This window comes from Melozone crissalis, unplaced genomic scaffold (genome assembly GCF_028551555.1).
Source record: "Melozone crissalis strain CALT ecotype California unplaced genomic scaffold, PUWL_Pcris_2 ptg000029l_1, whole genome shotgun sequence".
NCBI lineage: Eukaryota > Metazoa > Chordata > Aves > Passeriformes > Passerellidae > Melozone > Melozone crissalis.
The window spans coordinates 18,024,649-18,046,330 of NW_026535807.1; the positions used below are offsets into that span (position 1 = coordinate 18,024,649).

At 40.3% G+C, this 21,682-nt stretch overlaps 1 protein-coding gene across 1 annotated transcript in view; it reads left to right on the forward strand.

Annotated features, from left to right (window-relative positions):
• SLC6A11 (solute carrier family 6 member 11) overlaps positions 1–21,682 on the forward strand; it is a 105,270-nt gene that overhangs the window by 32,789 nt on the left and 50,799 nt on the right. The window contains exon 7 of the mRNA XM_054281045.1: positions 19,111–19,245. Within this exon, the coding sequence (XP_054137020.1) occupies positions 19,111–19,245 (135 nt within the window). The remainder of the gene's footprint in view (positions 1–19,110; positions 19,246–21,682) is intronic.

Sequence of the window (21,682 nt, forward strand, 5' to 3'; positions counted from 1 at the left end):
TGAGGGAATAATTTCTTGTTTTACTCTTTTGCTAGTGATTTCCTTCTCTTTTCTCTGTGATTGTGCTTATTGCCTTCACCTGTAATGTTCTCTAAAAGTTCCATTTAGGAAAATTAGTTAGATTCCATTCAGAGCCCTAGATATTTCCTGCTTTGAGCATTTAATTTAAGCTTTACACACAAAACTTACACCAGAGTCCTCAGAGGCTGCTGAGTGCATTTAATGCTCTGAGCAGTCTGAGGGGTTTAAGATGAATTTCTGAAGGACATGGGGATGTCCAGCCTGGAGAAAAGGAGGCTCAAGGAGGATTTTATTGCTCTAAAATGATCTGGCAGGAGGGATCAGGCTCTGCCCCCAGGGAACAAGGGACAGGAGGTGGCCTTGGGTTGCAGCAGGTTTGGGATGGATATTGGGAAAAATGTCTCCAAAAGGAAAAGAAGGAAACAAAAAGTAACAAAATGAACGTCCAGCCTGGAGAAAAGGAGGGTCAAGGAGGACTTTATTGCTCTTTAAAATGATCTGTCAGGAGGCTGCAGCCAGGTGGTTCCCCAGGGAACAAGAGACAGGATGGATAAGAGGAGGTGGCCTCAGGTTGCAGCAGGTTTGGGTTGGATATTGGGAAAAATGACTCCCAAAGGAACAAAAGAAATGACCAGCCTGGAGAAAAGGAAGCTCAAGGAGGACTTTATTACTCTAAAATTATCTGTCAGGAAGGCGCAGCTAGGTGGGGTCAGGCTCTGTCCCCAGGGAATAAGAGACGTGATGAGACGAGGTGGCCTCAGGTTGCAGCAGATTTGGGTTGAATATTGGGAAAAATTTCTCCCAAAGGAACAAAAGGAACAAAAAGGAACAAAAGGGATGTCCAGCCTGGAGAAAAGGAGGCTCAAGGAGGACTTTATTGCTCTCTGAAATGATCTGGCAGGAGGGGGTCAGGCTCTGCCCCCACGGAACAAGAGACGGCATGAGAGCAGGTGGCTTCAGGTTGCAGCAGGTTTAGGTTGGATATTGGGAAAAAATTCTGCCCTGAAAAGGTGCTGAGGCACAGGAGGAGGCTCCCAGGGCAGTGGTTTAATCCCCATCCCTGGGAGCATTCCAAAGACATGTGGATGTGGCACTTGAGGACAGTGGTGGCTTTGACAGAACTGGGACAAGGGACAGGATGAGAGGAGTAGCCTCATGTTGTAGCAGGTTTAGGTTGAACATTGGGAAAAAATTCTGCCCTGAAAAGGGGATGAGGATCCCAGGCCAGTGGTTTAATCCCCATCCCTGGAAGGGTTCCAAGGACACGTGGATGTGGCCCCTGGGGACAGCGGTGGCTTTGACATAGCTGGGTTTGGGGTTGGTCTTTTCCAGCCTTAATTATTCTGTGATTGCCTGAAATTCATGTTCTGGCTGCACAGCTGCTGATCTTTGCTGTGCTGCACTGCTCCTCACGTGGTAATTAGTGCCAGGGATCAGTTAGTAATCAGTGCCATGAATCACATGGTAATTAGTGCCATGGATCCCTTGGTAATTAGTGCCAGGGATCAGTTAGTAATCAGTGCCATGAATCACATGGTAATTAGTGCCATGGATCCCTTGGTAATTAGTGCCAGGGATCAGTTGGTAATTAGTGCCATGAATCACATGGTAATTAGTGCCATGGATCCCTTGGTAATTAGTGCCAGGGATCAGTTGGTAATTAGTGCCATGAATCACATGGTAATTAGTGCCATGGATCTCTTGGTAATTAGTGCCAGGGATCTCTTGGTAATTAGTGCCATGGATCACGTGGTAATTAGTGCCAGGGATCACATGGTAATTAGTGCCAGGGATCACTTGGTAATTAGTGCCATGGATCACATGGTAATTAGTGCCAGGAATCAAGTGATAATTAGTGCCATGGATCACATGGTAATTAGTGCCCTGGATCCCTTGGTAATTAGTGCCAGGGATCACATGGTAATTAGTGCCATGGATCACATGGTAATTAGTGCCGGGGATCACTTGGTAATTAGTGCCATGAATCACATGGTAATTAGTGCCAGGAATCAAGTGGTAATTAGTGCCATGGATCGCTTGGTAATTAGTGCCATGGATCACGTGGTAATTAATGCCATGGATCATGTGGTAATTAGTGCCAGGAATCAAGTGGTAATTAGTGCCATGGATCGCTTGGTAATTAGTGCCAGGGATCCCATGGTAATTAGTGCCATGGATCCCTTGGTAATTAGTGCCATGGATCACTTTGGTTTGCTGAGCTGGAGGCACTGAAGGGCCGGTGAAGTGTCAGGACATTTTTGTAAATCTACATTAATTATGTATGTCAAAACCCCAGAGATGAAAGAGAACAGGTACAGCCTGTGTGCTGGGACATCTTGACATAGAATCCAGTTAACAACAACAGAAAAATCTCCTGAAAAGGGGTTTGACATTATTGTTAATCTATGATGGGCAGGAAAGAGTCACTGAAAGCTGGACCATTTGTAATGAATCATTGAGGTGGCCTAGGAAATGTACTAAAAAATCCTTAATTCACACTTACATTTTAACAAGGTGTAACTAAAGGTAGAGACATCTGGGTTGGTTTTTTATTTTATGATGGTTTTGTGTGTGGTGTTCGCAGGGGTCTCAGGATGAGGGAAGAGACCAGGATCTGACTCCATGTTTCAGAAGGCTGATTTATTATTTTATGATATATATTATAATAAAACTATACTAAAAGAACAGAAGAAAGGATTTCATCAGAAGGCTAGCAAGGAATAGAATGGAATGATAATAAAATCTTGTGACTCTCAGAGAGTCCAAGCCAGCTGACTGTGATTGGCCATTAATTAAAAGCAACCACATGAGACCAATCACAGATGCACCTGTTGCATTCCACAGCAGCAGATAACCATTGCTTACATTTTGTTCCTGAGGCCTCTCAGCTTCTCAGGAGAAAAACTCCTGGCAAAGGGATTTTTCAGAAAATATCATGCCTACAGTTTTGAGGAGCACCTGTTCTCCTCAACTGAGGCTGCAGTTCTGAATAATTCAGTATAAAATAGACCCCTGATCCCAAACCTGTTGGGAGTTTATTCCAACAAATTAAGCTCTACACTGTGCACTACTAAATTAAACCTATTAAATAAAGCTGCAACTGTAGTTAACTTTTGGTTATAATATATTTTTCATTTTGCTGTTGAGGAAAATGCCCAGAATTTTTGTGAACAATTTAAGATGCAAAGCTGGAGTTCCCAGGCCCTGCTGGCTGAGTGTGGTTTTGCCTCTCACTATTGAATTCAAAATATTCTCCCTTAGCTCTGGTTTTATATTTGTGCTCCCTTCTCCCCCTGGAGGGGAGCTGGATGCACATCCCCAAAAAACTTTATTTTCCAGACATAATAAATTATTTTTGCACCCCCCCACACACTTCCAGCTCATATTTCTTTATATTTTGTGAATTATTTCTGTCACTCTCAGAAATTTGAGGTTTAAGGTTTTTTGTCCTGGTTCTGAGGTGAATTTTAGCTCTCTTGCTTTGAACTGGGTTTTGGTGGCTTTGAAATAATCTATCACAACATAATGTTCCCCCCAATTATGTCCAATATTATTTTTATTCATAATTTTTGATAATAAAAAAATTATGAATTCTAATGAGGAGAACCAAATAACTCAGCCCTATATCTGTTCTTTCCAAATGTGATCTTTTTCCTGCCTAAACCAAAGAATTTCAAATACCAAGCAGTAAGTTTCAATGGTTTCTCCAAAGAAAAACATCTTTTGTAAGCTTAAAATTTAAACTTAAAAGTTTAAAGCTGGTTGGATTTAATTGCTTAATTTAAACCTGGTTGGATTCAATTGCTTACCTCTCTGTAAAGCTTGGAGCCTCTCTATTCTGCCTAAAGATTTGCAGCAAGGCTGCAAAGAAAAAGTCACAGAATTTCTGTAACTGTCCCCACTCCCTGAGTCACAAAGCAGAAAAAATGCCTAATAAGGGGAGCTAATATATCTTTTGCTGGTTCTGGGATATAAACTGAGGAAGAAAATCAAGTGAGATTTGTATTTCTGTTTCTGCACTTTACACTTATGGAGGTGGGCCAACAATTCTGTGATGGAAAACAATTAAAAAAAATTGAAATAATTTATAAAAATAGGCCTGAATGAAAAATATTTCTGACTGGGGTAATCTTGTGTTTATTGAGGACCTCTTCTATAGCAGAGCCTCTCTTGAGGCCTTATCATTTCCAGTTGTGCAAAAATCACTCACTAAAATAAGAGAATATATTAATCTGCTGAGAAATACCAGCAGAAAGAAAACTCAGTGTGTCAAGATAAATGCATGAGAGAAGTGGGGAAATTCCTGGGGTTGGGTTATTCCTTTTCCTTGAGGAAAAGTGGGAAAATTCCTGGGATTGGGCTATTCCTTTTCCTTGAGGAAAAGTAGGAAAATTCCTGGGATTAGGTTATTCCTTTTCCTTTTCCTTGAGGAGCAAGGCATTGCTAGGTATCCAGTGTGCTTGAAGATCCCAAACTCAGAAATGTTTTTTTGTATATTTTACCCATCATTTTCCCTCCCCTCAGGAGTTAAGCCTTGCTTGCCAGCAGTTAAAACTCAGTCACTAGCCCCAAAGAAAATTTATTTCTCAATAGCAGCCCATCTAAAGGCCTTAATGGATTCAATGAGGCAGAAAGAAGGAGCAAAAGGACAGAAACAAAAAAATTAAAAAAAAAAAATAAAAGAGAGAAAGATGTGTGGAAGGCAAAAAAAAAAAAAAAAAAGAAAAATAAAAGAAAGAACTAGGGCCCATTGTAAGAGCCCAGGAAAAGGAACTGGGCAGCAAGGATTGTATCTCCTGAAGTGTCTTTTGTTTGAGGCTGAAGTGACAGCAAAGAATGGCCCTTCATGGCGAGGCTTTGGCCGTGGCCAAGGCTGATGTCTGCATTCAAAGGGGGAAAGTAGAACATTCATGAGATGCATGCAGAGTTCCTGCTCTCCTCCTCCTCTCCCTGAGCTTTCTAAACTCATTTTTTTCTCCACTCTCCTGTGCGCTGAGCATTTAAGGACACCTCGGGTTTGTTAAAAAAAATTGATTTTTGCGCTTCTCGTTGGTTTTTCTGACCTGTTTGACAGCTGGGGAAGGTTTCATCTATAGGAAACTTCAGTAAAAATTGTGTTTTTATGATTTCAGTCCTTCCCAGCTGCACCTTAGTGGGGAAATCCACTTTTATATGAATATTTAGGGTGGATCTAAGCCCTGATCCACAGCTGAAGAGAGTAAAAAGTGTTCAGGGCACTGAGGGACAGCTCAGGGCACGGGCAGGTGGGAGAGGTTCGGGGCACAGAAATCACTGGGGCTGTGAACTTTAAATATGAGAAAGCAGAAGGGGCAGGGAGGGGCAGAGGGTGGAAGGCCAGCTGGGATTTTTGCTGTGGCAATGCAGGGGAAATTGCTGCAAAATTCAAGGGAAAGCCCCAGGGCACAGATGAGCACAGCAATCCCTGGAGGAAAAGTGCCCTGATTGGCCAAAGGTAACAAATTCTTCTTCTTTCTGCCATTGAGGCTACCAGGAACTTTTAGCTCATTATCCAAATTACACTGGCCCAACAAAGAGGTTTTAGCAATGTGACAGCTGCACTCATTTATTCAGAGTATATATTTATTAATATATATTTATTATATATATTTAAATAAATATATAAATAATTAATAAATAAATATAGATTTATTGATATATACTTATTAATAGATATTTATTCAGAGTATGATCTCTTCATGGTTCAGAAGCTGTCCTTCCCTACCCATCCTCCTCCCCAAATTTATAGCCAAAATAGAACATTTCCAGTTTATTATCATTATTGTTGCACGTGTCAGGGTTAAAATATTATTCCTTCACTGCTGCAGGCTGGGATTTCCAACAGAGGGGAAATCCTTCCCAAAACTGTGTGCTTGCCACATCCTGGTCTCTATGTGTGCACAGAATTTCTGCACAGTAATTGCAATGTCTTCAGTCTTGCTTTGTATATTTGGAATATTATTTGCACCTTTTCTTCTGCAGGAACACACAGGGATACACAAACATTTATAGCTCTGAGTTTCCTAATGCTGCCTCAATTTTATATTTCTCCCCATTAAACAGAACAGCTACAATTTCCTATTAGAACCTGCCCTTCCTTACCCATCCTCTTCCCCAAATTTATAGCCAAAATAGAACATTTCCAGTTTATTATCATTGTTGATGAATGTGTCAGGGTTAAAATATTATTCCTTCAGGTGCAGGGCACTGCTGCAGGCTGGGATTTACAACTGAGGGGTTTCCAAAGCTGCCTTTTCCAAAACTTTGTGGTTGCCACGTCCTGGTCTCTATGTGTGCACAGAATTTCTGCACAGTAATTGCAATGTCTTCAGTCTTACTTTGTATATTTAGAATATTATTTGCCCCTTTTCTTCTGCAGGAGCACACAGGGTTACACAAACATTTTTAGCTCTGAGTTCCCCAATGCTGCTCCAATTCCATATTTCTTTTCCATGAAACAGAATAGTTACAATTCCCTATTCTCACACAGATTGTTTGTCCTCCTCTCATGCTGATCTCTCCAGCTTTAGGACTGGCTCCTTAAGTGCAATTTTAGCTCTCCATTCCCATACCCTGCATGCCACGGCTGTATTAACCCAAATTCCTGCCAGTGGGAGGGCAGGCTCTGCACTCTGCAGCCAGCCAAGCCCACATTTCTGCCTTTATCTCCAGCCTGAAGATGTCTTTGTAGTACAAGTTTTGTTTACAAGGCTGTTCTTGTGAGATTTGCAAACTCCAGTCCTGTATCCCACCCCAGTGTCAGATCCTGTGGCCCAGATCCAAACTCACTCCCAGGAATGGCAAAGCCTCATGAAATAAATAAATAAATTGCCTCAACAAAGGCAGCTTCAGGCAGCTGCTGGTGCTGGGCTGGAAACTCAAACACAACCCCAGGAGGGAGCTGGCTGCTGTGCACCTGCTATTCACTCTGCTGCTGCAAAAAACCTCCAAAAAGAGAAAGGAAGAAACCCAAAACATCCTGTGCAAGCTGGATTGGGTCATGGAAAGCAGACACTCTGGACAATTAGTGCATAGTGGTGTTGTGGAAAGTATAAGGCTCTGAATTAAGTCAATTTTAAAAAACAGGCTTGAACAGCGCTTATATTTCTGATATGGGGTAACTCTGTGTTTATTGAGGACCTCTCTCATAGCAGAACCTCTCTTGAGGCCTTCTCATTCCCAGTTGGGCAAAAATCACTGGCATGTGGCCCTAAAGTGAGAGAATAGATTCATCTGCTGGGAAATACAAGCAGAAAGAGTAAAAATTCTGAGTTCTTTCCTGTGGGCGTAAAATGTGTTTGTAGAATTGCAGTTCTTGAGGTCAGGGAGGATTTTTGTGCTTTGGGTTGTGTGTCCCTTGTCCTTGGAGTGCCTTGCTGAGGGTGGAATCTCAGGGCTCCAAGTGTAAGATTGTCAGGAAAATTAACCCGCAAACACATTTATGGTTTATGTCCAAAGAGGAATCCTTTTACTTTATTCCAATAAAGGGAGAGGCCATGGGGCATCCCCTGGGGTCTCTCAAATTTTTGGAGGACTCAGCCTCCTTTTTATCCCAATTTCCCATTTCCCCTCTCTCTTTCCCCATTTCTGAGCTACTTAAAAGGCACAGACTTCCCAAAACACCTGACACCAGAGATTTCCCTCTAATGCACAACCCTTCCTTTCTCTCTAATGTATAACCCAATCCTTTTTATCCCAATTTCCAAGCCACATTTCCCTTCTCTGTTTCCCCATTTCTGAGGTACTTGAGATCTTCAGACTTCCCAAAACACCTGATACCAGAGATTTCCCTCTGATGTATAACCCTCCCTTTTAATTTTTAATTCTTAGGGGTTTTTCTTCCTCATTGTTTCTTTCATCTTTCAATGTCTAATTTAATTTATCAGCAAATCTACAGTTTATTTGTAAAAGCAAATATCTTTTTCCATTCATCAATCAGTGGAATCCTTCCCATTGTTTCTTTTATCTCCCAGTGCTGGTTTTATCCACCTGCAGACCCACAGCCTGTTTGGAAAGACAAATCTGCTATTTCTATGAGGATGAGCACAGGGAGAGGTCTGTGCTCCCCAGGGAGAGCCCCTTTACATCCCCAGAGGATCTCTGCAGAGCTGAGGGTGTGAAGGGAGAGCTGAGAGATCAAAGCCTTTCCCTGAGAGAGAAAATCAGGAGAAAATCAGTCTGTGACACTCACAGCCTCCTCACCCACCCTCTCTTCAGCCCAAGGGTTTTATTGTGTGATCCCTCTCATCTTCTCTATGCATCACACCCCCTTTTCTTCTCAAACCCACAAATTAGTTGCAGCACTGTCAGATTGGTGTCCTACAAGGCAGCCTTGGGGTGATTTAGCAGCAACATTGAGAGGGGAAGTTAGAGAGCAATAAACCCTCATCAAGGTGTGATAACTGCTTTAGGGGGGTGGAGCAGCCACAGGGAAGGGAAACGTGGAGAATCAGGGTCAGGATGATAAGGATGCTTGTTAGGCTGAGTGCTGAGGCCATTTATTGTGCTTTTGTTATGATACTTAATGCACAAGGAGTGTTGTAAATGCTTCATGGTGCATCCATCCCTCAGCGGTCACCATGGAGATAAGAGCTGGTGTTGCTCAGGGGCTGGCAGGAGCTGGGCTGTCGTGCTGGGGGCACACAAACACACCTTTCCCCAAAGAAATGGGAGCTCTTTATTCTCCTGCTAAAGTCCTGGGCTCCCCATAGGATCACAGCATCACTTTTTCACTCGGAGGATGCTCAGATGCTGGAACAGATGCTCAGAGATATTACAGTTTTTGTATTTGGAGATACTCTAAATTCAGCCAGTCCTGATCTTTCTCTCCTGATTTGTGCAGTGAAAGGCTCTATAAGCCATTCACATGCCCTTCCTATAATTCACAACCTGAATTATACTAAATTTCTATGACCCTTTATCATTACAAAATAGAACATTCCAAGACAGGGCCTGTCTGTTTAACAGATTTATTGTCACAGACATCTTTTATGAAAAATCCTTTCCTTAGGATTTTTCCTCCTGAGAAGCTGGGAGGCCTCAGGAACAAAACGTAAACAATGATTATCTGCTGCTGTGGAATGCAACAAGTAGATCAAGTAGATCTTTGATTGGCCCATGTTGGTTGTTTCTAATTAATGGCCAATCACAGTCAGCTGGCTTGGACAGAGAGTCTGAGCCACAAGCCTTTGTTATAATTCTTTTTCTATTCTTAGCTAGCCTTCTGATGAAATCCTTTCTTCTCTTCTTTTAGCATAGTTTTAATATAATATATATCATAAAATAATAAATCAAACCTCTGAAACATGGAGTCAGATCCTCGTCTCTCCCCTCATCCTCAGACCCCTGTGAACGCGGTCACAATTTATCACCTAGGGAAAGATCAAGGTCTGCCAGATTTGGGTTTTATGGTTTGGTTGGAAGGCACAGGACAGTTCATGGATTCAGGGAATATCCTGGGTTAGGAGAGACCCACAGGGATCATCCAGCCCCACTCCTGGCCCTGCTCAGACCCCCCAGCAATCCCACCCTGGGCACCCCTGGCAGTGGTGTCCAAGCTCTCCTGGAGCTCTGGGAGCCTTGGGAATGTCACCATTCCCTGGGCAGTGCCAGCACCCTCAGGGTGGAACCTTTCCCTGATTTCCACCCTGACCCCAGCCCCAGCCCTTCCCTGGCTCCTGTCCCAGAGAGCAGAAACCAGAGCAGAAATCTCCACTGTCCCTCCTGGGGACATCTGACCCTTTTCCTTCAACACCATGATTACAAAAACCATCAAAAGACAAAGAGGTGGGGCTGAGCTATAGGATATCTCTGCCTCCCACTTTACACATCTTTTTTTCCCCCAGCTTTTACTGCACAAATAAATAAATAGTTTACAGTATTTATAGTGTAACACATGAAATAGTGCTGTCGTACCCAGAAAACTGCAGAAGTGACTGCTAGATTTAGAGATGGCCATTAGCAAACCTGCTGGAGTGCTTGGAGGATTGATAGGATAGTTTTCAAACAAAGTCTCACATATGACTCATTTTGGAGCAAAATTCTAGAGAAAATTTTTCTTACCATTAAATTAATGTTCTGTGTTTTTAATATTTGCAATTATTTGAAATGTTACTAATTTATTTGGTGACAGCAGAGTCTGGCTGACACATTGATCTTTTCCAGCTGGCACCTTTCACGTTTTGAGGCCACCTTTTTTTACCCCTATAATCCTTTGGTCATAACATTGATTCCACTTCCCAGACTTCATCCAGCACTAATTTTCCCTCAGTGCTGATGTTCATTTGGGAGTGTGTTTTTGTGTTGTTGGTTTTGTTATTTTGAGGGGTTTTTTAAAGAGAAGTGATGGAAATCAAACAATAATCTAAGCTGGAGATGATAAGGAATACTCTGGTAAATCCTAATTTTATTGGAAAATGTTGATTCACTAAAATGAATCATTGAAGGGAATAATGATATATAATATATAATATATAATATATAATATATAATATATAATATATAATATTATGTCTATTATATATATAATTATACCTACTATATAAAAATACATATAAATATATATTATAAAATATATACATTATAAATAATAATATATAAATTATATATAATATAAATTATATTATAAATATTATATATATTATATATAATTATATATATATACACTTATATATAAAAATTACACATAATTATATATAATTATATATAATTATATATATGATCATATAAATAAAATTAGAATATATATATATGTATATATGTAGAATTATTATATAAAATCTATTATATAATCCATAATAATTCCATGAGGACAACACTCCTTCAGGAAACCCAGTTTCATGCTCTGCAGGAAGAGTCAGAGAGCAAACAAACCCTGAACCAGGAGAAGGAATTGGTCAAAAATTCTGAGTCCATTCCAATGCACACATTTAAGATCTTACACATTTTGAAGTGACAGGAAAATTCACCTCCTGCTCTGCATCTCTAGCTAAAGGTTAAACATTTTAGCTGAAGGTTAAACAATTTTATGATGGGTCAGGACCTGAGGAATGAGAACTGGAAGGGCTGTCTAGAATAACTAAAAATTCCAATTCATTTAATGCATTATTGAGCCCCTATTTCTGCCTGTGGAAAATCAGTGACACAGCTGGAAATTCAGGGGCTGCTGTGGGATGATTCAGAATTATTTTCACAAAAATGGGGGTGCTATGAGGAATAGTCATCCCATTTTACATATTTTTTTAAGCAAAATGTAAATTTCTGGGTATATGTGTAACTCACAGTATCCGGTTTGTCTGTGAAGGTAAACTAGGTGGCATTGAGAGCTCTGAAAATCCTAGGAAGTTCTGGAAAGGAACAGCTTTGTTTTATAAAACCTTGTACATTTTAAACTCCTTTAAAAAATAGAAAAAAAACCCCAACCCTTAGTTGATTAATTAGTCCTAATTTATATTTAAAATTCTTCCTGATTGATTCTTAAAGTTGACTTTTACTTGATTAGATAGAAGTCTTTAATTCTGAGATATTTGTGGCTCTGCAAATTCCCTCCTTGATGGGAGCTCTACATAAACACTTGGCTTGCATGATGAGCCCAGCCAAGATGCTGAAATTTGCTTCCTCCCCATCAGTCTTCCTCTCCCTGCCCACAACCAACCCTTGAATGTTGCACAAAAAAATCACGTTATAGCTATCAGACACCATTATTTCATTGGTTTATCAGCACCATTAATGGTGGAGATAAAACAATAAACTTCAATCAAGAATTTTTTTCTGGGTAAAGACACCTCCAACCCCAAAACATTCACTGCTTTTTGAGAAAAACAAAAACAAAAACCTCCAACAAAGACATTCCAGGTCTTTGGACAATCACACCAGGATTTTAGCGTTGGAATTCTGCTTTTGTATTTCCACTGGGAGAGCTGTGTTTGATTGCCAAATTTTAGAACTCATTTTGCTTGAGAATTCCAGCACAGACCTTCCCCACAACCAGAGGGCAGCTCTTCCTCTTTGTGCCCTTGAATGTTACACAAAAAATCAAATCACAGTTAGAGGATGCTGCTATTGCACTGGTTTATCAGCACCATTAATGGTGGAGATAAAATAATAAACTTCAATCAAGAATTTTTTGGGGGTAAAGACACCTCCAACCCCAAAACACCCACTGCTTTTAAAGAAAAAACCTCTGACAAAGACATTCCGGGTTTTTGGAATATTAGCGACAATAACACCATGATTTTAGCATTGGGATTCTGTTTTTGTATTTCCATTGGAAAATTGCCAAATTGCAGTGCTCCTTTATGCTCAAGGATTTCTGCCTTTGAGAAATCCCAGCCTTCCCCTGCCTCCCAGAGCTATTTTGGGCAGGCAGGGTTTACAACTGTTGGGATTTTTGTCAGAGCAGTGTGCCAACAGCACGTTCTCAACGTGAGGAACACACTTCCCAACACATGGAGAGAACATTTGTGGGACTGTTGGTGTTGAGGGTTGTTGCATCCTTCAATTTTTTCATCACCATAACTCCTCTAAGAACAGTTGGTGAGTGGAGGATTGATGTTGAGTGTGGGAAATATAATTTTGGAGCCCGAGGAAGCTCTGGGAGGAGGCACTGAGCTCCTGAGTTGTATTTACTATAGATATTGAGCTATGAAATAGATAAATTATTTTCTTTCTGGTATTTAATGGCAGCAAAAATGTAATAACATGAATGAAACATTTCCAACAGTTGCTCAGCTTTTAGTTCAGGCTGATCCTTTTTAGTGTGGATTCACTTGTGAACATTTAAAACCACTTCAGAGCAGGCACCACAATCTGAACTGATTTGTTCAATGTGTAAATTTTACTGTGAATTTGGCACTATGAACTTGACCAACCCTATCCTGGTTGAAATTAATCCTTGAAATAAAAGGAATGGTGACATCAAGTCATTTTTTCAGGATCCAGCCCATTATTTATGATCACTCCCCCTTTTTTTTGAAGCTGTTGGCACATTATTTGTCACTGATTAGGTCATTATTAAGCTGTGCATGTATCAAGAATTAATCTGGTTATCTCCATTTGCCATTATTTATTTATTAATTCTTAATAATTTATTCTTAACAAACTTATTTGCCATTACTATTTACTTATTTTACAATTCAGTTTATTATGGTGTTTAAATACAGGTGCTCACATAAATGATTCCAATAATGGGATAAAATTCACTTTTCTACATTTTCTATGGGTACTTTTGTGTGTTCTGGTGTCCATGACTGGGATTTTTTACTGCATATTCTGTTCTTGGTAGTCTTACAAACAAATGTTTTAGGGTAAGATCTGGTAATAAGAGAATTTTTATTCAAATACAAGGAAATCTGATATTTTTTCTTATTAAGAAGGAGATCTGTAGACCTCATCAAAAGAACTACCAAGCCTGAAGAGCAATTTTAGCAGAAAGAAGACAGATCTTGATTTTAATGCTCCTGGGCAAGCTGGAAGCAAACCCAGCTGTTGGAAGGAGCTGGGAAATTACACATATTTAGAAAACTTGCTGCTGCTCTAGGAATATTTATGGGGAGCAGGAGCTCATCATGGAAGGGAATTGTTCCCTCAATTCAGCTGGGAAAATGAGCTGCTGCTGCTGTGCATGGATATTGTCTGCCCTTGGTGCTGTCTCATTGTTTTCCAATTTTAGCTGCATGCCCGGGTTTCTAATAGAGCATTTTGGATTCAGCCTTCCACCATAACTTCTCTTTCTTTTGGAACTTTGGACCACAGGCAGGCAGTTTTGTGAACACAGAATATTTGAAGAGGAATTTGGGCAGTGCTGAAAATTCTATAAAGTCAGGCCCAATGTAAAGAATAATTTGTGCTGCAAAATGTATGGAAAATAGGTTTTTTTCACCTATTTTTAATGTGGGATTAAGGCTTCTAAATAACAACTTGGGCTTGTTAAAGCGTTTTTTATTCAAGAGAGAACTCTCTTCTGCCTATTCAGTTAGAAGAATGCCAAACCAAAATCAGGCAGAACATTTTGATTTGGTTGTTGGTCTTTTTTTGTTTTTTGGTTTGTTTTTTGTTTTTTTTTTTTTTTTAATTGAGTCAATGAGTTTTGTAGTGAAGTGTTCCTTTACTTGTGAAGGAAACCATTCCAGCAGGGATCAGACTTTCATTTATTTATTTATTGCCTTGACCACCATGTGGAAAAATATCTGGACTTGCCCAGCTCTGCCAGGTTGGGATTTTTCTGTGTCTCAGGCAATGACCCCAGTGTGATGTGGTGCTGGAATTATTCCTTCCTGCAGTTATTATTTCATGTGGAAACTTCTGTTTCCTTCAGGTTCTCCCATCCCTTCACCCAGTGTCCTCTCCTGGCCCCTCTTTGTATCTCATCTCATTGAATTTTCATTCCCAATGGATTTTTCCTTTTTCTCAAACCTCAAATCTCATGAAATTTTCTTAGCTGTTGGCGTTTGAATTTATTCCTGCCCTCACACATGATTCAGCGGTAATTCAGGAGGAATTCTGCAGTTCATGGGCAATCTGGTTAAGGTTGGTTTTACAGAATTATTCTGGTGCAGGATTCCCTCTGTGGATAAACAAAGATGACAAACAGAAGATGATGCTGAATAAATTCATGAAATGCTCAGAGAAAATGGGAAAATCAGCCATTGTGCTGATTCTAACCTCTCCCCTCATTCCATTATACAAATCCACTTACCTGCTGCTCTCTTGGGTTTTTCCTTGTGTTTCTTTCTCTGCATATTTTAAAATGTAGGTGGGCCTCCAATGTTTTCTCCCTTTTGACATCCTTTTAAAAACCTTGTGAATCAGCTGTCATTCCTTTATGCCATTTTATGCCATTTTACTTGTAAATCCAATTAATGTGGAAAATCTCCCTTTTCAGTGGTAGCTCTGTAGATGGTGTAGAGTCAGATGAACAAAAAGTTTTTTTCCCAACAATGCTGCATGGAATACTTCACACTATCCCATGGAAGTTGAAAAAGAAAATCTTTTATCTTGTTTATCATCTAGGTAGGTTGGTACTATCAAAGAAATTAGAATTTGTGAAACTGGCAAATATCAGTGAGGCCAAGTCTGGTTTGACTGGGGCTTGTGGGACAATTTGAAAACTTTTGATGGAAATCCTGCCCAGATTGGTGGTTCCTGGGCAGGAGGGTGTGGCTCCTCAGCAACATCCTGAGGATATATCCCTAATTATAATTATATATAGAAATATAATATATCCCTGAGCTGCCAGGCAGGGATATATTATACTTCTATATATAATAATTATATATATATATACACATACATACATATATACATATATATACACATATATATATACACACATACATATATATACACACACATACACATATATATACACACACATACATACATACATATATATATATATATACATACATATATATATATATACACACATACATATATATATATATATATATATGTGCCAATTTGTTCCCCTGGATAAAAAATTACTCTTTTCCTTCTTGCATCCCTGGGTGAAATTTTGGTTCCTGAGCAGCTTCTCCACACAGGAGTGCAGTGCAGTGTGGGCACAGTTGGGGTTTCATTCTGGTTCTCCATGCTCATGGTTTCAAATAAATAAATAAATGAATAAATAAAGTTAAATTACACCAGGATTAAAACACTGTGAAAAATAAGGATGAGCAGGGCATGGGGGCAGATCTGATTTTCCATAAACACTTAAATAGTAAGTTCTGGCAAATCTCTGGCAATTCCTGCATTGATATTCCTCATGTTTACAGCCCAGTGGAGCAATAGAGGATTTCAGGGGACAGAGCTTAGCAAGCCAGTCATTTTCTGAAGCATCAAGATAAATTTTATCCCATTTATAAAACACTTTTAGTTCCTAATAGTGCAAACAGACTTGAACATTGCAGCTTGCAGGGGAGAATTCCATCACTTTCCAGGCCTCCAAGTGATATTTAGTTCAGGAATTCTGGTTGTGTGTTCTCAGGAAAAGCCAAGCAAAGGAGGAAGGTTCACAGCTTCAGGCTGCTGTGCCCTGCAGGAGCTTTGGCCAAAGAAATCTGATTTGGGGCTTTGAGATCTCCGTGGGTTAGGGCTCAGTTCACTGCATGGAAATCTTCCTCAATCTCAGCAGGGTTATCCTCAATTTCTTCTATTTTTCCTCAAAATCCAGATCCCCTCTCCCTGCAGCATGGTCTGCCTGGAGTGTTCACAAAAACATCTTTTCATTTAGGACAAGAAGTTCAGCACTCCCAGGGGACAAACTGGAACACAGGCACATGTCTGTGCTGTTGAGATATTTAGGCAGGAAAAGATAAAACTGAAATCTAGCTCAGTTCTCAAAGTCTTTATGGTGCCTCACTCATGAAATCATTTCATAGGTACCTGGATATTTATATATTAACCTTGAGTGACGTCTAAGCCTCTTTAAGGTTTTGGTATTTAAATTTCCAGTCCTTGCTACTCAATTTGTTCTTTGATACTTAAAGCTCGTGGCAGCCAATAAAATATCAATTTTCAGGATCTTTGGTTCCAATGTACTTTCAGTGAAGCACCCAAGGGTAGTTCAGAGTTTTTGGGTGCATTTCCACCTACTTGTATGTCTAAATATCATTGTCAATTTTTCTTTCGAGCACATTGTGAGAGGAGAACTTGGTGCAGAAACTCGCCTGCCAGAAATTTTTTATTTCGTTTCCAACTGCTTAAACATTGGCATGGCTCTGACAAGGGTTTAAAAAAAGCATTTTGAGCATTGGGATGCAAATTAACATAGCAAGCAATTAAAGTCAATTAAAACAGGATGTGGTGTAATTAGAAACAGTTGTGTTCACATTGATATTCAGAGAGGTTCGATGTGTTGAAAGAAAAGAAAACAATTCAGGAAACTTTTAATGCCCCGCAGATGTGATGATGATGCTAATAGTGGCACTGATTCCTAAATTCCCCATCCTGCCTCACCTCAGGAGCTCCTGGGGAAGGGGAGAAAATGGGAATTAATGGCTCTGAGCGCAGTGCCCTCACCTGCTGAAGTAAGAGTTCCTCCATTTTTGAGGATGAGTCATGAGATCATTTAATGTTTGGGGTTAAATAGTCTGAAAATCCATTTTCATTAATTAATTACAAAAATAAGTCTGAGAATCCTTTCACAGGTCATTCTTTGATGTCTCCCTTTCATTTCCATAGGAGACAGATACAGGACTCCTCAGTTTAAAACACATATTTTTTTGAGGTTGTATTTTTCACCAAATTATTTTTTTCCATCCAGCAGCTGAACTAATTTTGACAGATGTGATGATGATGCTAATAGTGGCACTGATTCCTAAATTCCCCATCCTGCCTCACCTTAGGAGCTCCTGGGGAAGGGAATAAAATAGGAATTAATGTTTCTCTGAGCACAGTGCACTCACCTGCTGAAGCAAAAGAGTTCCTCCATTTTTGAGGGTACCTGATGAGGCACATGAGATCATGTCATGTTTGGGGTTAAATAGTCTGAAAATCCAATTTCATTCATTAATTACAAAAATATGTCTGAGAGTCCTTTCACAGGTCATTCTTTGATGTCTCCTTCTCATTGCCATAGGAGGCAGATATTGGACTCCTCAGTTTAAAACATATTTTTTTTGAGGTTGTATTTTTCACCAAATGATTTTTTCCCATTCTTGCAGCTGGGCTAATTTTGACTGGTGCAAGGCAGGTGTTAGAGGAACACAGGTGAAAATGGCTGCAGGAAATTATAGAGAGTTAAATTTATAGACAGTGTGTTTGTCATATAAAGAAAATATTGATAGTGGCATGAAATTTATTATTTATTCCTTCTCTGAGTTTGAGTAGCCATGTGCTGCTCTCACGTTTGGGATTGTGAAACAGGACCAATTCTTCTCCATTTTTCCTTTGGAAAATGTGAATTCTTGCAGGTTTCCTGTTGCTGCCCATGCAGAGAACAAACTGATTTCTGGAAATAAAAAAGTGTGGCCATGTATGTGAAAACAGCAATTGCTGGGGTTCAGCACCTCAGACATTTTGAAGGTTCTTTGTGAGATAAGGGTTCTCTATCAAATCCCAAAGAGATATGGACAGAATTTAACCTTTGGGCTTAATGAAATGTTTATTCCTGAAACCCAGACATGCAGGCAGAGCAGTCTGAAGGGAAATCAGTTTAGTAATTCTGTGGTGACTGATAATCCATTGCTTGTATTATTATAAAAGATTAATTAATTACTTGTTATCATGTGTTTGGAAATAATACACTTGCAGAGAACTTAATCTCTATTAAAAGTGCTGACATCTCCCACAAACCCTGAGGAGTTTAGAAAGGAATATGGTTGGGGGACAAAAATTGTCAGGACCCAGAGCATCCCTCTGGCTGTCCTGGATGGCTCAAACCCCTGCCAGGGGGCTCAGAGACCCTGGAACAGAGCCCAAGACCCCTGTGGGTTTGATCTTGACCCATGGAGGAAATTACCAACCTTATACGAAGATCTGCAAGCCATGACAAATCAAGTAGAATGACAGTGAAAAAGTAGATTTTGGAGTTTTGAAAATGGGGGTTCAGGAGGCAAGATGGAGGAATCTGGGTGTGTCCAGCCTTTGTCCTTCTTCTTCTTGGCCTCCATCTTCTGCTGTGATGGTGGCACTTTTGGATTGGTTTAGAGTAGAAGCTCACTGTCTAACATAGGTGCTAGGTATTGGGAAGTAATTGTAAACATTGTACATGTAATTTTTAGTGTAAAAAGATAACACCACCCTGGGGGCAGGCAGAGTGCCTCTGTCTTGCTGAACGGACCTCGGCAGGACAGGAGAAAGAATTTTATAGAAAAGGAACAATAAACAACCTTGAGAACGAGAACTGAAGAGTTCTGACTCCTTCTTCAACCATCAGGCTGGGAAAAGAGACTTTTTAACATTTCTCAGGGTCACTCTGACCAGCCAGAGACCCCAACACAAAACTGCCTGCACAAAGGCACCCAAAGCACTTTTCCTCCAGCGGGTGTGAAAAGAAGCTGGTTTTGCTGCAGCTGGAAGAAAATTCACAGAATTCACCAGATCCTTTTCTGCTGTTTGTTTCCCCCCCAGGTTGTGTATGTGACAGCCACCTTCCCCTACATCATGCTGATGATCCTCCTGATCCGGGGGGTGACGTTACCTGGCGCCTCCGAGGGCATCAAGTTCTACCTTTACCCCGACATCTCGCGGCTCTCCGACCCACAGGTAGGACACGGCTGCATCCCTGTGTGCCTTTGTGCCCGGGGAAAACCTGCAGGAGCCCTTGGGTTTGAAGTCTGAACTCCGGGGACTGCTGGGGGATTGCACAGATCCCTTTGGGAAATGAATTTGTAGGGAATGAATTTATAGGCTCACACAGTGTGTGCATCTCTGTGCAAACCTGGAGATAAAAAATGCTGACTGAGAAATGCCATGGAACCGGACAGACATTGTTGAGAGAAAAAATTGAACTAGAAACAAGTTTCAAAGAATGGCCTTGAAAATAAGAGTAGATACTTTGGAGAAATAGAGTTGTGAAAGATGCATTGTAGTAGGACACACGAGGGGTAATTTTAGATTATTGGCTTTAAGGCATTTACAGCATGGTGTGGCAAAAAGCTGAAAGCTAAGAAATGCTTATAGTGTATTATAATTAAGGAATAGTTAACTTCTGATTGTGATGGTGTGAATTATAATATCTGTATTATAATATCTGTGTTATAATATCTGCCTCACCCTTCTCATGAGAGTGAAAATGGGATAAAAGTTCTTAAAACACCTCTCAGTTGCCCCATCTCTGGGTCAGAAAAGAGCTTAATCCAACCCCCTGTCCCTGGCCGTTCTTGGCCGCAGAAATTAATAATGTTGGCTGTTATTTGATGGAGATAAGAGAGAAAATGCTCTTAACACAACCTGGACAGGAATTTGCCTCTGCACATCCCAGTGTTTGCTCAGGTAGAACGTTCCAGGCAGGTGGGATGTGCAGGAAGCAGTGGGTGCGCTGCACAGCAGTGCAGGGAAGGAAGGAAATGCAAGGAAATAGTGCAGATTGCAAGGAAAAAAGGATTGGAAGGAAACACAGGGAAATATTATAGATATTACAAATATTACATGTGCAAGGCCTTCAGGGCCATCACATGGATGTGTCTGCTGACTGTTCTCTGTTAAATGCAACGTTTGATTAAAACAAGGAGGAAAAAATAGCTGGCAAAGTACTAAATAAATGAAAGCCATTATCTGGCCACTCCATCCTTTCCACCGAATTTAAGGCTCAGAGCAGGACCGTGTCCATCCCATGTGTTTATTGTTTAATTGATTAGACTAAGGAGGAGAAAATAGCTGGCAAAGAACTCAATCAATGAAAGTTACCCAGCTCCTCACTGGAGCTGTGGAATTGGGGATAGGGCTGTAAAGCCATGCTGTGTGTTGGCACAGATCAGTTTTTAAATTGGAAAGTACTTTGGTTGATAAATGAGGATTTGCAGAGCCAGTTGCAGTTGGTGCTTCTGCCACTGAGGGACAAGAACATTGCCACCAGTTCAGTGGGAACAAATTTTACTGGGATTTTGCCATTTTTTGGTTCTTTGCTCCTTCCAAATCTAAATCTCAGGCAGAATTAACAGAGAAATTATTCAGATGATTGCTGTCTTTCTAGCAGAATATGCAGCTGGGGAGGAATTAAGTGTTCAAACTAGGAAATCTGCCTGGTTTGTTGTTTCTAATGTAGAGCAGAACATGGAAATCATGGATTAAGTTTGTGCTTTTTTTTTTTTTAAATTTCCAGTGACAGAGGATTACAATAGAACAGTTATTGTCCATCACTTGTGTGATATTGAAGGGGGAAAGTGACACAATCTCTGTAGAACCTGACAGGCTGCAGACAGCATTTACTGATCTGCTTTGGCACTGTAAAAGACATTACACAGTGTTTCTCCTGGGGCTATTCCATTATTGAATGGATCCTGAGAAGCAGACAGAAAGGAATTTGGGAATATTTGTCAAAATGAATTTTTTTAATCTGCCTACTGAAGATGTGGCAGCATAATTTTTTTAAAATCTCTGCTTACTTAAGACATGTAGTTGTTGAAATAAAAAATAAAATAAAAGACAATAGAGGGGCTTGTTCAGGTAATTTCCTTGGCGCTTCTGAAATATCTGTGAAGTTTGCTTTAAACAAATAATATTTCTACAGGAGGAAAAAAACCCAAAAACCCAAACAAACAAACAAACAAAAGAAAAACCCAAAAGAAAATAAAAAACAACCAAAAAAAACCCCAAAAAACCAAACCATGGCAGGGACACCTTCCACTGTCCCAGGCTGCTCCAAGCTCCAATGTCTAACTGATGTCCTCCTGCCAAGGGTGCTCATAAACAATTCATGTTGTCCTTCCCATGGTTCCTGAGCATTTGTGTTTTAAAACTCATTGGTTTCACAATCAATGGATCCAGGCCTCCCTTCTGGTTTTTCTTCCCATAGCAGAAAAAAAACCCCTGAACTGATGCCCTAGAACAGAGACCAGACAGAGTTGCAGAATAAAGGAGGGATTTATTAAAGGATCTCCTCCATGGATGCACCTTGGGCAGCATAAGAACCCAGCCAGGGCTGCACCCAAGATGAACCAAAATGGCCCCAAAATGAACCCAGGATGACCCAAAATGGCCC